This window comes from Takifugu flavidus, chromosome 3 (assembly GCF_003711565.1).
Source record: "Takifugu flavidus isolate HTHZ2018 chromosome 3, ASM371156v2, whole genome shotgun sequence".
NCBI lineage: Eukaryota > Metazoa > Chordata > Actinopteri > Tetraodontiformes > Tetraodontidae > Takifugu > Takifugu flavidus.
The window spans coordinates 18,162,025-18,179,887 of record NC_079522.1 but is presented as its reverse complement, the minus strand read 5'-3'; the positions used below and the strand labels follow the sequence as shown (position 1 = coordinate 18,179,887).

Here is a 17,863-nt window from a genome sequence, read left to right as displayed (position 1 = left end):
ATTGTGTGATTTTTGTGTTTTTGATTATTAATATTATTGTTTTTCTTATTAACACTACTACTAATAATAACTACATACTGTTTCCATGTATGTGTATTGTGATTTTACTTGCTACTCAAATATCACTTTGTCCCAAGAACACATCTAAAAATGTCCAATTTGTATGAACATATGGCGTTTGGATGAACTAATTTCTTAAATCCCTTCTGCTCCGTCCATCCATCCATCCCAGTTTGTCGCTAGAGGGTGACGGTGAGAGTTCGGTCCGTGTCAGCTGTCCACTCCACTCCGGTACTTCTTGGAACCCCTCGCAATGCATTGTGGGGAGCGGGCCGTCGATGAAGTTGATTCAAGATGGCGGTGAACGTCAGGTGGAGGATAGAGCTTGCTGTGGGGAGGCCTTGAATGAAGTTTCCAATAGAATATTCTTCGTCTCTGTTCGTTTACACCAAAACCCATGTGGAGTTGAAGCTGTACGTGTACTCGGTGCATTCAAAAAGTAGCAGAATTACAAACAGCTGTGGATAAAGTCTCGTATGAATTCCGACAAGGAGGAGGACTGTGAGTGTGCGCCAGCACAGGCCGAGACCAGCCCTGAAGGAATACCTTATAGGTAGGCACGCACAGAGGAATGAGCCGGGGATGCTAGTTGAAACACTGGATCGCTAGCTAGCTGTTGCTACTAGTGGTGTGGATGTGCTGCTAGTTTTAGCCATTTATTTTCGTTAAATACATTTTAAGTATTAGTTGATGAATGCATGATTTTTTTTGGTTCATTGAATACGTCTATTTTTCCGATTGTTAATTATAACTTAAAGACGAAAAGTAGCCAACTGCTTTATATTAGCCTGCTAAGCCAGCGGTAGTTTAGGTTAGGATGTCAAGGTCCCTGTCAATTCTGCGGTTCGACTCGACCAATTGCACTTCATAGATCGAGGTGTAGACTATTGTTAAACAGGGATTTAATAAGCACAGCCACACACGATTATTAACTGCCTCCACCTCTGGAAGAATTTGCTGTCTGTGGCTCTTAATTCCTCTTTTAGCTTAACTTTGTTGTCTGAAAGTGAAACACACCGGCTGCAAAACTGCACTTCAGCTTTGATTTTCATGTCCAAGCTCAAACATGCTTTGTTGAAGCTCAAAATATTGCTCATTACAGCTGAGACGTCTTAAATGCATCCAGGTTTTTGTTGAACTGATAATTAAAATGCGCAACCTGTTCTGATGTATGCATTGTTTTTGTAAATTAGAGATTACGAGGAGCCTGAAATAGAAAACCCAGAAGCAAGCCGAATGTAAGTAAAACCACATTTTATGTCTCCTCGGTCATATAGGTCAATATTAACTGATTACTCTTGAGGTGTTCTCTTTTTTTAAATACCTTTTTCCTTACATATTAAACTTTAGGATAGATAACTAGTTATCTTACATTAGTTATGACGTTTTTCCAAATTAATAAGGTTGGTGATGGGGTTGTAGAGCTGATTAAATAGTAAAATTGTTACAATTTGGACTGTGTATCATAATCAAGCAGAGATGTGTATCTTACCCAAATTTGTATGAAATGATGAGCAAGATGTTGGTTTATTGGGTTATATCTATAAAGTGTGTATGTTTTTTCTCTGAATGCAGGAAGCGTGCAGCCGCCAAACATCTAATAGAGCGTTATTACCACCAGTTAACAGAAGGCTGTGGGAATGAGTTGTGCTCGAACTCATGGTGTGCCTCATCGGTCGGCTTCAACCGCATGGATAACAATGCAGCAGCGGTCAAAGCCCTGGAGCTCTACAAAGGCAATGCTAAACTATGTGACCCTCATCCCTCAAAGAAAGGCACTGCCTCAGCCTACCTGGAGAGCAGCACGCACAGTAATTCTGCCTGCAGCAACAGGAAGTTGAAGCAGGATTTTCACTCTGTAAGGGACAATTTCAAAGGTGAGACATGCAGCGTTTATAAAAAAAAAAAAAAGGTCCGAATGTGCTCATCCACCATGCACTATTTTAGTCTTTATAAATTTTCCACAAAATCGAAAATCAGTGGTTTCGAAGAGGGTTGGAAATCACTGCATCCATATTGATTCTGTGTGCAGGAATCATGCAAAGATGCCAAAATGACTTTCATTTCTGTAAATGTCCTGTTCATAGTGCCTAGATGTGTCTACATCATGATCAATCCAATAATTCATATTTAATTAACATTGGGTTTTTTTTGTGTCTGTAGATATAAATTACTTGACAGAGGATAAAGTGTATGAGATCTTGGACATCTGTGGAAAGAAGGAAGATTACTCACCTCTAATCAGGGTAATAGGCCGCGTATTCTCAAGTGCCGAGGGTCTGGTGCAGAGCTTCCGGAGGTCCAAACCTCACACCAAGGAGGAGCTCAAGTCCCTCCAAGGCAAAGATGAGGATAAGGATGAGGATGAAAAGGAGGCAGCTGCGACCTCTTCTTCAGCGATGGAAGAGGATTCCCCTTCTTCATCATCGCGTCTCGGAGAGAGTTCTTCAGGGGAAAATGATGTCCAAAAGCTCGCCCCTGATGAAGTCTCTGTGGACATCGAAGCGGTACGCCGAGTCTACGACCGCCTTTTGTCCAATGAGAAGATAGAAGCCGCTTTTCTGAATGCACTGGTCTACCTCTCTCCAAATGTGGAGTGTGACCTGACATACCACAACGTTTATTCAAGAGACCCAAACTACCTGAACCTGTTTGTTATAGTCATGGAGAACAGCAACCTCCACAGCCCAGAGTACCTAGAGATAGCTCTCCCTCAGTTCTGTAAGGCCATGAGCAAACTTCCACTGGCAGCTCAGGCAAAGCTGGCGCGCTTGTGGTCGCACTACAGTGCCAAACAGATTCGACGCATGGTGGAGACCTTCCAACAACTCATCACCTATAAAGTGATTAGCAATGAGTTCAACAGCCGAAACCTGGTGAACGACGACGACGCCGTTGTGGCGGCCACCAAATGCTTGAAGATCGTCTACTATGCAAATGTCCTCGGAGGGGACCTCGATATGGAGCACAACGAGGAAGAGGATGATGAGCCTATCCCTGAGTCCAGCGAGCTCACCCTTCAGGAACTGCTGGGTGAGGAGCGGCGGAACAAAAAGGGTCCCCGAGTGGACCCATTGGAGACGGAATTAGGGATCAGAACCAACGATTGCCGGCGACCCCTCATTCCCTTTGAGGAATTTGTCAATGAACCTTTAAACGAGGTTTTGGAAATGGACAAAGACTACACGTTTTTTAAAGTTGAAACAGAAAATAAGTTCTCTTTTATGACCTGCCCTTTTATTCTGAATGCTGTCACCAAGAACTTAGGCCTGTACTATGACAACCGGATTCGCATGTACAGCGAGCGGCGTATCACTGTACTCTACAGCTTGGTACAGGGGCAGCAGCTCAACCCCTACCTGAGGCTCAAAGTGCGCCGAGACCACATCATTGACGACGCTCTCGTCAGGGTATGTGCAGCCAGGCCGAGGCACTTTCATTCATTTCAAGTTGAATTAGCATCCAGATTGTGTGGAATTTAAAGCTTGTACACCAAATACCCTAAAAAATAGAGTTTGGTATCGTTTTTCCAAACAAACTTGAATTCAAATTTCTAAAAACAGTTCTTTTTTAGAAAAAAAAAAGCCACATTGACACATTTCTGCTGTGCTTGTCTGTGTGTGTAGCTGGAAATGATAGCAATGGAGAACCCCGCAGACTTAAAGAAGCAGCTCTACGTGGAATTTGAAGGCGAGCAAGGTGTTGATGAAGGAGGAGTGTCCAAAGAGTTTTTTCAGCTGGTTGTTGAGGAGATCTTCAACCCTGACATTGGTAAGACAACAAACAAGGCTTCACTCTTCTCTGATGCCACTTTTCTAGCAGAGGAATTTATATAACTAATTGTCAGTAATTTATTTCCTAGATTGTCACCATATTAAATGACCTCCTTTGTGTTTTTTTATTAAAAGCTTGTTGAACTTTTATGTTGCAAAAATTGAGAGCGGTGGAGATATCAGACAGTCTTTGGAGGGTAGATATTCTTTATACAGGTTTGATTTTGCCAATAGTCCTACTCTGTACATGTCCTGTGTAAGTTATTGCTTCTAATTTACCAGTTGAGCCATGTTTCCCGTGCCGTGTTTCGGCACTTGGACCCTTGGTATTGTACATTAAATAATTTCCAGACTGTACTTCTCCCTCACCATTTTAACAGTTTGGATTATTTAATGCTCCGTTGCTGGAGTGATATTTATGATTGTGCACGTTATTGAGTGCTGCTAATAAGATGTTTAGTAAAAAACTAAAGATATTCTTGCCTTGTATTTTCTTGTATACATGTGCAGTCCTAATGACACATATTTATGACAAAAAAGATTTTATATTAGAGTACTATTTTTAACTTTTAAGAAAATATCTCTTTGGATTGTATTTTGTTTTTATCGATGTTGAATTATCTGCTCAATGTTAAGTTTATTTATTATAAAATCTGTAAGGATTGATTCATAATATGTACAGTTTGTGAGTGGAGGGTGATCAAGAGCTTAAAAACATTGAAACTGTTTTTTTCTTCTTTTTCCAGGAATGTTTACGTATGATGAGCGCACAAAGCTGTTTTGGTTCAACCCTTCGTCATTTGAGAATGAGGGACAATACACGCTGATCGGCATTGTTCTCGGCCTAGCCATATATAACAACTGTATTCTGGATGTTCACTTTCCAATGGTGGTGTACAGGAAGCTGATGGGCAAGAAAGGAACATTTAGAGACCTGGCTGATGCCAACCCAGTAAGAACCTGCTCAATAGCCTTGGCTATCATTTGATGTGTAATGCTCCATCTGAAGAGGGTCTGTTGTGTTGTGAAGGTTTTGTACCAGAGCCTGAAGGAGCTGCTGGAGTACGAGGGCAGCGTGGAGGAGGACATGATGATCACCTTCCAGATTTCCCAGACAGATCTGTTTGGGAATCCACTGATGTATGATTTAAGGGAAAATGGGGACAAGATTCCAGTCACAAATGAAAACAGGAAGGTAAACTGAAACTATTACATATTTTTAAATGATGTTCTTTATTGGCCTGACAAGGTGGCTCAGAATCAACGCAGAATAGATCTCACGGTATCTGTGTAGGTGATTGTGTTTAACAGTCAGGAGGAATGATCTGGATGTGCTCGTCGATGTGTTTGTGCAGGAGTTTGTGGCGCAGTATGCAGATTATATGGTGAACAAAAGCGTGGAGAAGCAGTTCAAAGCATTCAGGAGAGGCTTCCACATGGTCACCAACGAGTCGCCTCTCAAATATTTGTTCAGACCAGAAGAAATCGAGCTCCTAATCTGTGGAAGCAGAGTAAGATTGTATTTTAGACGTGGATTTTACATTTATTTTGTTTGGTCAACTTTGCAAACTAACTCTTGCCGTGTTTTCTGTAATACAGAAATTGGATTTTCTTGCCCTTGAAGAAACGACAGAGTATGACGGAGGCTATAACAGAGATTCTCGAATCATCAAGTAAGAATTTGTATAAATTGATTTTCGTTCGTGCCTTTGCTGGCATTAGCTAACATCAATAATGTATATTTGCAGCTTTGTGGAGCGTTTGTGCCAGATGAAATGTAGTTTTTTATTTTTATTTTTGAATGATCTAATCTTTAAAGCCATCCTGGGACTTTGCAGATATTTTAAAAAAAATGGTAAATTGTGCTTATTTGAAGAGAGTTTTGGGAGACGTTACACTCATTTGGTGAGGAGCAGAAACGCCTATTTCTGCAGTTCACCACTGGCACTGACAGAGCACCTGTGGGTGGGCTGGGCAAGCTGAAGATGATCATCGCCAAAAACGGCCCTGACACAGACAGGTGAGCCTCCTCTATACTGTACTCTACCCCGTTCAGGCATGACATTATGACGGCTGACCTGAATAACACCCATTTTCTGTTCATCAGTAGAATGTATATTAATCAGTGGGGGGGGGGGGGGGCGGTTCGCTATCAACGCTGTCGATGCCAAAGTGTGGTGATGCGTTGCATGATAATTGCCTCGTTTTTGCCCCAACATTAGCATCAGGAGTGGCGCACGCCTGTTTCTGTTACAACAACAGTGAAACGAGCTGCATTATAACGCGGCGATCTTTATCCCACCCGATCTACCCGCTCCCTGGACACAGCGGGATTTTATTTTGGTTCGCTTTGATTTTGTTTGTTTGATTTTATTTGAATCCGCCAGTGTGCACAATGTATTTGAATGTTAAACTGTTAAAGACCTCTGATTAATGAATTTGCGTTATGTGCCCATCTCGCTGCAGGATAACATATTCAGAAGATCGTTTTGATGAATTATTATAGCCCTTCAGTATTATTAAAGACCGTATGGATGGCTTCTCTTATTTAGTTGACACGGTTTTGGTCTTTGCAGGTTACCGACATCTCACACTTGCTTTAACGTGCTGCTGCTGCCTGAGTACAGCAGCAAGGAGAAGCTGAGAGAGAGACTGCTGAAAGCCATCACCTATGCCAAAGGTTTTGGTATGCTCTGAGCCCCCACCTCCAAACACCACGGGAACGGACTTCTTCTCAGAAAGCCCACCATGCCCTGCCCCATCCTGCCTGTTAACATACAATGTACAAGGTGACAAGACAGACCAGAGTATGTTTGTGAATCACACTTGAAGCGTCGATGATGAACGAATGGCTTGAGTAGAGCGTTCTTGTAGTTGTTCTGTTGTCCCTTCATCATCCCACATCTTTTAGTGTAAGCACAGCGTGAGACCCTCTCTTCAACCCCCCCCCCCTTCCAAACACCCAGTCGTTCATTACATTTTGTGAATGTACCACAGCCTTCACATCTTTTTTCAATGTACAGAGAGGTTAATTTCCTTATTATTTATTTAAAAGATAAAATGGGTTATTTTTCATGCCTGTCTGTTGTGATAGCTACTCTACTTGGGAAAAAGAGGATTGTTACCCTATTAAGTACGTTTAGGCAGATGCATTTCCAATTCAACAAAAAGATGATTTTATTGAACAAAAAATTTATAATAGCTCTGAATTTTTGACGAAAGACCTCTGTCGAAAATGGACTTGTAGTCTTTCCCTCGAAATTCCCAAACGAACAAGCAGATTTCTACGATCCTCCAGTCATTTGTCTGTTTCTGCTATTTCTACTCAACTACACATTTGGAAAATCGACTGTCATAAATGGCATATTCTAAAATCTCCATTTTTCTGGGGCCATTATGGATTACGTTCATCTCAATAGGGGAAGGGAACAGGTTGGACAAAGATCGCATCAGAGCTGTGTAAGTGCACTTAGACATTCTCAGAATGTTTGTTTTTCTGGCCACAGGTTGCCATGATTGTTTGAAACCTTTTATTTCCATGTCTTCCTGTGTTGATGATTCTAAATAAAAACAGTATTTATATATCAGTGCAGTTGGAAGGCTACTATATTGTGCACATTCTGGAGGATGTAGGCTAGTCTTCAGTCATAGAGGTCGAGGACACTGAGCTATTGTTGTGCCAACTCGTCTGAATCCTAACTATTTTGCTGCGTACTTCTGGGTCATGCTAGATTAAACTGACTCAGTAAGTATAAATGACTTGTAGTCATAACTGTAGTGTGCACTAAAAAGCAATCCCAGAGTTATCTTAGCTGGTTGGCTTGGTTATACCTGTGTCTATTTTTATCTAAACTATGTTGACGGACAACAATAAAGCAACCTGACAATTGATAATAGTGCCATTCAACAACCACAGCTTCTTATTCCCTGTTGAACAAAGTAGAAAACATCTGTTTTAATCTGTTTAATAGTTGGTGGAAAGCAACATTTGAATCTGTGGGATTGGAACCAACAAAATTCTATTCCTTTCATATAGGTTCCAGTTTATGTAGAATGACGGCGTTAGAGTGGATACACAACTGTGATCTGGTGTACATTTGGAATATTAATGAGTGAAAACGGGTGTAAATGCTCTCTTGACTGATTGCACCTGTTCAACCATTGAAACTGTTGGTGTTCAACACCATTTCAAAAAAAAATTCAACTGTGAAGTCATTTCCCCAGAGACCAGGCTGCTCGTTCCTACTGCTACTGAACTGAATTGGCTGCATCTGCAATGGACTCACAATATTGTCTCCAATTTTCTTTTTTTTTCTTTTTTTTAATTCTTTTTTTTACATTTCTAGTTTCAGATCTTGTCAACTGCGACCTTTCTGCATCCATTTGCTCTGTTTTGTAAAAAGAAAAATCAATTATTTTGATTGGTCTTTGCTTCCATTGGATTCCGGTCATTGATTCATTTCAGTGCGGTACTATAGAACTTGAAATTTGATATGTAACTCTGCTTTGTGTCCATGCTTGATTTATAAGGTAAATTAATACTGAACAAACTCAAGCACATTTCAAAAGCCTGCTAACTGATAGAAACCGAAGTCAGTAGCACGTGTACTTAAAAGACTAATAAATCGCCACTCATCAAAAACTTTCTATCTTGTTGCTCATAAACCATCTGCATCCTCACTGCTCAGGAGCTTTTCTTTTACATAAAGATTTGTGCAGCTACGGGAAAAAATGTTCAAACAGTTCCTCAAACATTGGCACTCAATGTGTGATTTAAACACTGCTAAAAACCGGGACAGCCTGAGAACCACATTTAGATCCAACACCAGAGAAAAGCTCTGAACACAGATAGGCTTACCGTCTGATTAGAACCCAAAGATGTGACCAGTTGTTGTGTCCTAATGTGCAATTCCTTGACAGCAACATTGTAGCACAGCAGTGGTACAGCCTTTAAGATCACTGTGGAACACATGCATCCATAAAGATCCCAGTGTGCAACAGCCACCGGCCATCAGTAAAAGATGAATGTATACCAACACGATGCAACTTTTACTTTCTCTAGTCGGTGAAAATTGGTGGCAAATATCTGGATCTTGTGCTATAATTTCTTTACTCTCTGGTACAAACCTTTTTTGAAAAGGATTTTAATCTGTATGTACGTTCACAAAGACATCTGATTTCTCTGAAAACGACGCACTGGCATCCTCCAGACTACTGCTGTTAACTGGGTCCTGAAGCCTGCTTCGATCACAGCAGGCCTAAATTGCCAACACCCACGTGGCAACTTTAAAAGTTGATTTTTAGAATTTAAAACTATTAATTTTCTTCACTTTTATTTTTTAGATTGCAGAGATGAGATGCAGATACATCACAGTGGTACACACCCACCCAGAGTTTTTTTTTTAATGCTTTTAGCCAAACCTGGTTGTGTTTTTAAGGGGGGTTTATGTTAAACAATCCATATTTTTAAATGTCAATTGGAGTTGGTAGAAAGAGTGCCTAAAATGTACATTGCAGTTGCCCTCTTAGCTTATGTTGTTACACTGTGGTCCCTGTCCATCATGTGGCGCTGTGCAGGTAAAGTCCAGGTGTGGTTTCAGCTGTGTGGAACATTACTCTGTAACTCTGTCTTGTATTGCTGAAGATGCTGCTGTCCTGGTTATGTGGAAACAGTCTGAGAGCCTATAGAGTGGGTGGGCGGGAAGGAGGGGAAGGCGTTTTTAAAAGATTTGAACATATGAAAGGCCGAAAGTCCCTGAAAAAGTCCCCTGTGAAAAAATGCTAAATAAAGATGACTGCTTTTTTCAACTTTTATTGTCTCTTTCCCTTGATTTTAGCCTTGTGCTACCTGTGGAGTTTTTGAAGCATCTCGCTGTCATGATTCTCACATTTGCTGCTTAAAATATGTAGCAGTCAATACACTGAGTAATTCAAGATTCAATATTCAAGAGTACTTTATTGATCCCTTTAGGGGGTGTCCACCAGGGAAATTAGCATCTCCAAAGATCTACAAGCATCTACAAAATTTCCCACCACCATTACACCCCATTAAACCTATTAAAGATAATAAAAATATAATAAAATAGAATAAATTAAATAGAATATGAATATAAATATAAAACTATAAAAATGTTCCAGTTCTCCTGTTGGCCCTCCTCCCTCCCTGTGAGGAGTTGAACAGCCTGATGGCTCGGGGGATGAATGAGTTCCCCAGTCTGTTGGTCCTGAACTTGGGGAGGCGTAGCCTCTGACTGATCAGGCTTCTCTGGCTGTGGATGACAGTGTGCAGAGGGTGGCGGTCATTGTCCATGATGCTCCGCAGCTTGTCAATAGTTCTCCTCTCTGCCACTGTCGCCAGAGGTTTCAGCTTCATCCCCACCACCGAGCTGGCCCGCCTGATCAGCTTCTCCAGCCTGGAGAGGTCTGCTTTTGTCACACTCCCCCCCCAGCACACCACAGCGTAGGACAGGATGCTGGCGAGCACAGACTGGTAGAACATCCAGAGGAGTTTCCTCCAGATGTTGAAGGATCTGAGTCTCCTCAGGAAGTACATCCTGCTCTGGGTCTTCTTGTACAGCTGCCTCGTGTTGCTTGTCCAGTCCAGCCTGTTGTCCAGCCACAGCCCAAGATATTTGTAGGTCTGCACGCCCTCCACCTCCTCCATTCCTATCTGAACTGGTCTAGGTCTTGGTCGGTCCCTCCCAAAGTCAATGACCAGTTCTTTGGTTTTGGAGGTGTTGAGCTGCAGACCGTTGTTGTGGCACCAGGCAACAAAGTCCCTCACCAGGCACCGGTACTCCTCCTCTTGGTCGTCTCTGATACATCCAACGATGGCTGTGTCATCAGCGAACTTCTGAATATGACACATTTCGGAGTTGTAACAGAAGTCCGAGGTGTACAGAGTGAAGAGGATGGGGGACAGCACAGTCCCCTGTGGAGCCCCGATGCTGCTGACCACAGTGTCAGACGTGATGTCCTTCATCCTGACGAACTGCGGCCTGTCGGTGAGGTAGCTGGAGATCCAAGCAACCAGGCAGGGGTCCACTCGCATCTGTAGAAGCTTGTCCTGTAGGACAAGGGGCTGGATCGTGTTGAAGGCACTCGAGAAATCCAAAAAGAGGATTCTCACTGTGCCACTCCCCTTGTCCAGATGCGAGTGGACTCGGTGCAGCAGGTAGATGATGGCGTCCTCTACACCGACCTTGTCCCGGTAGGCGAACTGTAAGGAGTCCTCAGCGTGCTGCACCTGGGGCCTGAGGAGGTTGAGGAAGAGCCGCTCCAGAGTCTTCATCAGATGTGAGGTGAGTGCCACCGGCCGGAAGTCGTTCAGCTCACTCGGTCTGTTCTTCTTGGGGACAGGAATGATGCAGAACGTCTTCCATAAGGTGGGCACTTTCCCCAGCTCCAGGCTGAGGTTGAAGACCCGTTGTAGCGGCTCCCCGAGTTCAGCAGCGCAGGTCTTGAGGAGCCGGGGACAGACTATCCGGTCCAGCTGCTTTTCGGGGCCGGAGCTTCCTCAGTTCTCCCCTCACCTGGTCAGCCGTGAAGCGGGGAGGATGTGGGGATGGTGAGAGCAGGGGGATGGGGGTGGTAGAAGGTGGAAGGGTGGGAGGAGGGAGGTCAGCAGAGGGAGGGGAGGTGGAGGAGGGAGGAGGGGAGGCGGGGTTGGGGGAAGTTGTGGTGGGTGGCTGGTTGGAGGGAGGGGGGGTAGAGGGGAGCTCGGCTGCTGGGGAGGGGTGGAGGGGTGGAGGGGAGCTGGGCTGCTGAGGTGGGGGGCAGAGGATTGGAGTGGAGTGGGCTGACTGAACCTGTTGAAGAATTGGTTCAGGTCGTTTGCCCTCTCCACTCCTCCCCCTTCCGTGCTGGTCTTGGCTTTGTGACCAGTGATGGTCCTGACACCTTCCCAGACGTCCCGCATGTTGTTATCAGCCAGCTTCTTCTCCACCTTCTTCCTGTAGGTGTTCTTCGCCTCCTTCAAGCAGCGTTTCACCTCCCTCTGCGCTTCTTTCATCTCCTCCCTGTCTTTATTTCTGAAGGCCTTTTTCTTCTTATTGAGGACATCCTTGACTTCCTGTGTTACCCATGGCTTATTGTTAGGATAACACTGTACAGTCTTGGTGGGGACAACCACATCTACACAGAAGTTGAGGTAGTCTGTGAGACGGTAATTGTAGCAAAGCAGTCCAAGACATCCTCCAGGAAGGACGTGTTCTATCTTCAGTTGCTACTATTAAAATGTCAGTTCAACCATACAGTTTATTATGAAGAAATGACTAAAAATGACCTTGTTGCATTAGTATCCACAGCCTTAAACTAATTCTTAAAATGTCTTTTGTCTTGTAAAAATATAAATATATGTTGGATGATAAATATGGGCATTTTTTTGCTGCTATAGTTTTTTTTTCCCCCCTTCTCACAATATAGAAAAAATAATTCCATGGTGTTAAGAAGGTTAGTGTTTCCATATTGTGCTGTATCTTTATGTGCTTTTCCACATCTTCAGAAATAAGAGCTAATGTGTGTGTGTGGACCAGATACACTAATTCCATAAAGGTCTGCCCAGCTTTAATGATGCCAAAATCCTACAAATAGCCTTAAGATGTCCATGAAGTCAAATATGTTCCTGAATGCTACCCGGTGTAGCTCACTGAGGAATGTTAATTCTATTTAAGAATACGAAACATCATTTTATGTAGTGATTTATTGAATAACTGAGTGGTCATTTAAATTTTTACATTAATTAATTTCTCAAAGGAAGCCCCTTTGAACATATCAAACCTGGTAATAGGCTTTGAAATCCATACTTCTACAAATATTATGAAGGAATAATAAAATGGAAAAGAGCTATATAGTATAAACATATACAGATTTAGCAGTTCTTTTACTGTACCTCAGGAAGGGGACTAGAATTTGGAGCTTTCCATTATTTTTTGAAGACTCAACTCAAATGACTTCATGAAGTCAAATACGTGATCTAACATGATAGCAAATTCACAGATTTTAGATTACTCTTCCACTTTGACCTTATCAGGGTGGTGGTGGGGTCATTCTATCCTGGCAGACACACTCGCACCTTGGAATTTGGGGCATCTTCCTCTCTTTTGGTAAACTGCAGTCTTCACACAGATCCCTAATACCTCCATGGACAGGTCTTTAAAAAACAATTTTGTCATTCTATTTCTGACTATGCTGATGTTGTTCCAATGTTCAAATTTTTCTTTTTTTGATGCTATAAAAATGGGCTGAAAATGATTGATTCAGTATTGTGTAGGGGATGTGAGAAAAAGCCTCTTGAATAAGAGATGGAACAAGCTAAAGAAAACTTCCAGGAAGTCCAACCTATGGAATAACCACGACCCCAATGACTGAGCATCTTTGGAGATGACAGTAATATTGAGCAGCGTGCACATTTTCACGTGACAAAACCCGGCAGAGTCTTGGTTGAGTTCCTGAGGTAAGCAGAAGCACAAAGGTAAATCCTACTCATCATCTGATCTGAGAATCCGGACCTCATTTGACAGATTACTGAGCCTTTGTTTCAGTTTACGCTGAGATGATTCGTATTGGTTCAACATCTTTCGAAATTTGGTCGTCATGACCTCAAGGGTGGTTTCGACCTGGTTAACTTTAACCTCCATGTCTTTGGCATCCGTTGCGTTCACCAATGACTCATCTATGAGATTATCTTTCATCAGAATGGATCTTCCCTTCTCTTCTAATGCATATTTGGCGTCCGGATACTCAATGAGGGCCTCCATCAGGTCTTCTTTGGACAGGGCAAATAGATCAGAATACCCTACACTTCGGATGTTGGCTGTTCTTCTGTTCCCTGCTTTACTTCCCTTGATTCCAAGGATGCTAATTTCTCCAAAGTACGCTCCATCGCTGAGGACCACAAACTGTGTAACTCCATCATCTGCTACTACAGCTAGCTTCCCTTCTTTGATAATGTACATTTCCTTGCCGATGTCCCCCTTTTTACAAATGTAGTCACCAGGACTGAAAACCTGAGGCTGGAGTTTCAGGACCAGCTCAATGAGCAGTCCGGCTTCGCAGTCTTGAAAGATGCGAACTTTTCTCAAGGTTTCCAAATGCACATTGATGGCAATCTCAGCCTTTAGCTTATCTGGTAGGTTTCTCAGCACCTGTTTCTCATCGCAGGTTTTGTCCTCCGTCCAAAGGTAATCGAACCACTTCACCACCCTGGCTTCAAGGGATTTGCTGACCTTCCTGAATTGCATGTACTGCTTAATGGAGTCGATCTTAGCCTGGAACTCCACACGTGCAGCACTCATATTGGAAATCATCGCACCGACGTTGCCTACGATTGTGGCGAAGATCAAAACTCCTGTGAGGAAGTCAAGCACCACAAAAAAATACTCGATGTCTCGGACCGGAGGCGGTGTCTCGCCGATCGTGGTCAGGGTCAGAGTGGACCAGTAAAAGCAGTAGATGTACTGCCTGGCTAAACGCGCAAACTCAGGATTATTGGCGGTCATCGGATAAACCCAGGTGTCTGAGCCGAAACCGAGTATTTTGGAAATGGCAAAATACAGGCAGCCGTTCCAGTGGATGATAATGATGATGTAAAGCACCAGATTACCAATACGAAAAATGTTGGGGAAATTGGTTCGAGTTTCCGTCCGATCAAAGAACTCAAAGAGTCGGGGCAACCTGAAGAGACGGTTGAACCTCCACTCTGGGTTGTCGATTCCGATGTAGAGGTATACAATGTCAGTGGGAATTATTGATAAAATATCCAATTTGAACTGTTGTGTCTTCATGTACTTTTCTTTCAAGATCTTTGCGTCCTTAACAAGAAGTCCTTGCTCCAGAAACCCTGTTGGACACATGAGTGGAGGAATTTTTTGGACGATATACTCAGCATTTCCTCTATTCACACTCTTGATAATTGAGTAATCTCCATCACCAACCTGTCCTGGCTCTCACAAAGGTATCAATGTAATATAGGATGTCTGAGGCGCCATCTAGAGACATCCACAGGACTGTGTTTTTGTACTGTAGTTCATTAAAACAAGACCTGAAAGAAGAAAAAACAAGCAAATCTGACTTCTGAAAGAACCACAATATAATCTGGAAAATTAAAATATGATGGTTTCAAACCTGGCCACCAGTAAGATCAAGTTGTAGAACACTGGAATTGCTATTGTGCACAGCCAATAATAGTAGGTGTCTGTGGCAGGGTCCATGATCCACACCTCTTTTCTAATTAGAAAGAGAATTTGGAACAGGAATAATATTGTTATACATGTGCAGATAGACACATCAGCATAAAGACTTAGGTACAGGTACGCTCTGTCCTCTGGTCAATTCAAAACACATGGAGATCACACCTATTTACGACTTACGGTTCTTCTTTTTTTGCATCCTTTTTGTCATCTTTCTTGTCATCTTTCTTGTCATCCTTCTTCTCATCCTTCTTCTCATCTTTCTTCTCATCCTTCTTCTCATCCTTCTTCTCATCCTTCTTCTCATCTTTCTTCTCATCCTTCTTCTCATCTTTCTTCTCATCCTTCTTCTCATCTTTTTTCCTGTGAATATCCAGAAAAGCAAGTAAATTCCCCATAAAATGGTAAATGACAAGGCTATACGTGTCAACATTCAAAACCTAAATCACAATAAAAATACCTTCCAGGCAAAAATGCAGCTCTAAGTGCTTAAAATGATCATGTAATTTAAAAAAAAGTCCAAAACATACATCAAATCCAGCACAGCCCCATGGTTTAGTATCTATCTTGATTGAAATATTTGCACATACAAAATGACTGTCAACATAAATTAAACTCAGATAAGAGGAAGCCCTCAGTTATACTGACAGGTTGTTTGAGCACTCAAGAGCAGTAGTACAAAAAACAAAGTTGCAGGAGAAGGTTATGATGTTTGTTATGCCTCAGGGGGCTGATCTGAGGGCCCCAGCGTCTGTAAAGTTGCCCTGGCTGAGGCCTTTTTAGAAGCTGGATCATTAAAGGTGCCAGGGCCAGCGTTCTGTCCCCAGTCCTGCGGGAGATTTGTGAGCAGTCTCAAATATGTTGACGGTCTTCTGCAGAGAGCCTACAATAACCGACAACCTCACTGTTTACACTGAACTCAACTTCTTTATGATAATAAATGTCCTAGTATGTGCAAAGAATCAACTGAATTGACTGTAATGCGGATGGCGGAACGACTGCATCCCCCTGTGAAGCGGGTCAACGGTGCATCCTCACCCGTCGTTGTTGTTGCAGCTGTTTGTGTTCCGTGCAGCCAAAGGCCACGGGCCTTCACTGAGTGGAGCGATGAAATCAATAAAAGAAGAACAGCAATTGATCAGCATTACAAAAGTGTTTTTATATTCTCTTATTGCAACTGCTGCTTGTCATATGATCTCTTGAGCAATGTAAAACGTGTTGCACCGTTGGTGTCAGTGTTAAAACTGTGGTTTGGCCTCACCTGCTTCCCGTGGTCATCATCCTGGACCCTGAGGGACCAACACCGCCTCTCCCCAAATGCACCATAGTGACCACTTAGGGAAAATAAGACCGACATATTAACTTGTAGCCGCACTGAAGTCCACTTAAGGTCCAAGTGACCTATGACCCTGGTCACACAGAGGTGATGTCAATCAGGAGTCTATCTCACTTGTAACACACTGCCAGCTATTACTCCAGTAATTACCCAGGATTTTACATGAATGTTTCAGGGTTTTTAATCCCTTCACTTCCTAGATATAGATATAATAGAACAAATAATATAGTGAACTGGTTCTCATTAGTAACTGGAAAAGGCATTGAAGCTTTTGGGTGCAAATCACTAATTATTGGCAATCCCTCTATCCTATCTATTCTATAGTATTGTGCTGCGTTCCGGATATTTCTTAGCTTTCCACTGTGACACTGCTGTCTCTAACAACAGCAACGTGGTTTACAGAAGGCTAAAACGATTTTGCGGCATTCTTAGCAGCGACCTGTATATCTGATACATTGATGACCTTATATGGTATAGAACAGATAACAGGTTAGTTATGTTCATGATTCCAATTTAAACCCTGTTTGAAATGGTCTGAATCTGCTTTACTTTCTGCTTTAATAAATCACACTGAACATACAGACATTCACTATGCTCACATACATGAATGTATACATATTTACAGTATATATTCACACACTCGTAATCTTCAAAGGCAGTATCACACTCAGATCTGCTGATAAACAGAGGAAACACCATTTAGTCCTATTAGCCCTGAATGTTTCCTCTTTAGCACTGTAAACTCAAATCCTTTTCTCACAGATTACTTTGGCTAAGTTTAGATCGAGACCTGAAGATCGAGAACAAAACATTTTTTTTGCTTGTTGAGTGATCACAATGCTAATATCGTTCTACCTGAGTGGGAACGCTGTTGACAAGCAGTGAGGAGAGATCAAACCGAGCTCAGAATAAATCCCATAATAGTTCTTCTGCCTTGATACGTAGCATTTGGCTGGTGTGAGCTGCTGTCCTGTCTCTGAGCGATCCAAAGGGACCCTGATGGTTTATGCCATCCATCAATAGATGTAACAGGAGCAAACAGCACTCATGATCTCTTGTGGAAGATATTGTCCTCTGCTTTGGAGCAGCTTTCTGTTTATCCACTCCAACAGAGGATAAGAGAGAGGGGGGAGAGGGGGAGGACAGAAGTGGAGGAAGTGGGATTGATCCTACCAGGAAGGCATGCACACGATGGCAGCAAGTAACATTGCATAGTGTCTATAGTTGCTTTACTTTTTATGCTTATCTTTATTTTGCTACACCGATTAAAAACGTGAAATGATGCAAAAAGGTCAGCTCACAATTTATAACTCGCAACTCGGATAAGCCAGAACTGTAAAATCACCCCACAGATAAATCACTCAAGTACACTGATTTCCTGAATACAGCACAAAATCTGCTGAACAATGTTTTCAGCACCTTTTCCAAACTAGACCATGAATAATCCGATCATTTCAGTCTGAAAAGACTCACTTTGGTCCTTCACTAAAGTTCATATACATGCA

At 42.5% G+C, this 17,863-nt stretch overlaps 2 protein-coding genes across 3 annotated transcripts; one reads left to right on the top strand and one right to left on the bottom strand.

Moving 5' to 3' along the window:
• The first annotated feature begins 324 nt into the window (after positions 1-324).
• LOC130522598 (ubiquitin-protein ligase E3A) lies at positions 325-9,645 on the top strand. The gene is made up of 11 exons (XM_057027136.1): positions 325-613; positions 1,254-1,298; positions 1,636-1,937; positions 2,224-3,470; positions 3,687-3,831; positions 4,580-4,785; positions 4,864-5,028; positions 5,189-5,344; positions 5,433-5,506; positions 5,710-5,853; positions 6,410-9,645. The coding sequence occupies exons 1-11, from the start codon at positions 537-539 to the stop codon at positions 6,528-6,530; spliced, it is 2,682 nt and encodes an 893-aa protein (XP_056883116.1). The 5' UTR covers positions 325-536; the 3' UTR covers positions 6,531-9,645.
• A 2,874-nt stretch (positions 9,646-12,519) lies between these two features.
• LOC130522599 (cyclic nucleotide-gated cation channel alpha-3-like) lies at positions 12,520-17,481 on the bottom strand. Of its 2 annotated transcripts, XM_057027138.1 has the most exons (7): positions 17,214-17,481; positions 16,284-16,356; positions 16,061-16,117; positions 15,203-15,385; positions 14,958-15,059; positions 14,768-14,874; positions 12,520-14,673 (listed from the first exon to the last, which is right to left on the bottom strand). In XM_057027138.1, exons 2-7 carry the CDS (start codon positions 16,346-16,348, stop codon positions 13,313-13,315), a joined length of 1,875 nt encoding a protein of 624 aa, XP_056883118.1. In that variant the 5' UTR covers positions 16,349-16,356; positions 17,214-17,481; the 3' UTR covers positions 12,520-13,312. The 2 variants fall into 2 exon arrangements, with proteins under 2 accessions (XP_056883118.1, XP_056883119.1); XM_057027139.1 differs by lacking the exon at positions 17,214-17,481 and having other exon boundaries at positions 15,203-15,348; positions 16,048-16,117; positions 16,284-16,361.
• Positions 17,482-17,863: the final 382 nt, after the last annotated feature.

Bases quoted from the DNA above. Each gene is read 5' to 3' on its own strand.
- LOC130522598 (XM_057027136.1), top strand. From the start codon at position 537: ATGAATTCCGACAAGGAGGAGGACTGTGAGTGTGCGCCAGCACAGGCC. The intron at 5,029-5,188 runs GTAAACTGAAAC...GTGTTTGTGCAG, and splicing joins TCACAAATGAAAACAGGAAG to GAGTTTGTGGCGCAGTATGC. The intron at 5,345-5,432 runs GTAAGATTGTAT...TCTGTAATACAG, and splicing joins TCCTAATCTGTGGAAGCAGA to AAATTGGATTTTCTTGCCCT.
- LOC130522599 (XM_057027138.1), bottom strand. From the start codon at position 16,348: ATGGTGCATTTGGGGAGAGGCGGTGTTGGTCCCTCAGGGTCCAGGATG. The intron at 15,060-15,202 runs GTAAGTCGTAAA...CTTTCTAATTAG, and splicing joins GATGCAAAAAAAGAAGAACC to AAAAGAGGTGTGGATCATGG. The intron at 14,875-14,957 runs GTTTGAAACCAT...TTCTTCTTTCAG, and splicing joins TTGATCTTACTGGTGGCCAG to GTCTTGTTTTAATGAACTAC.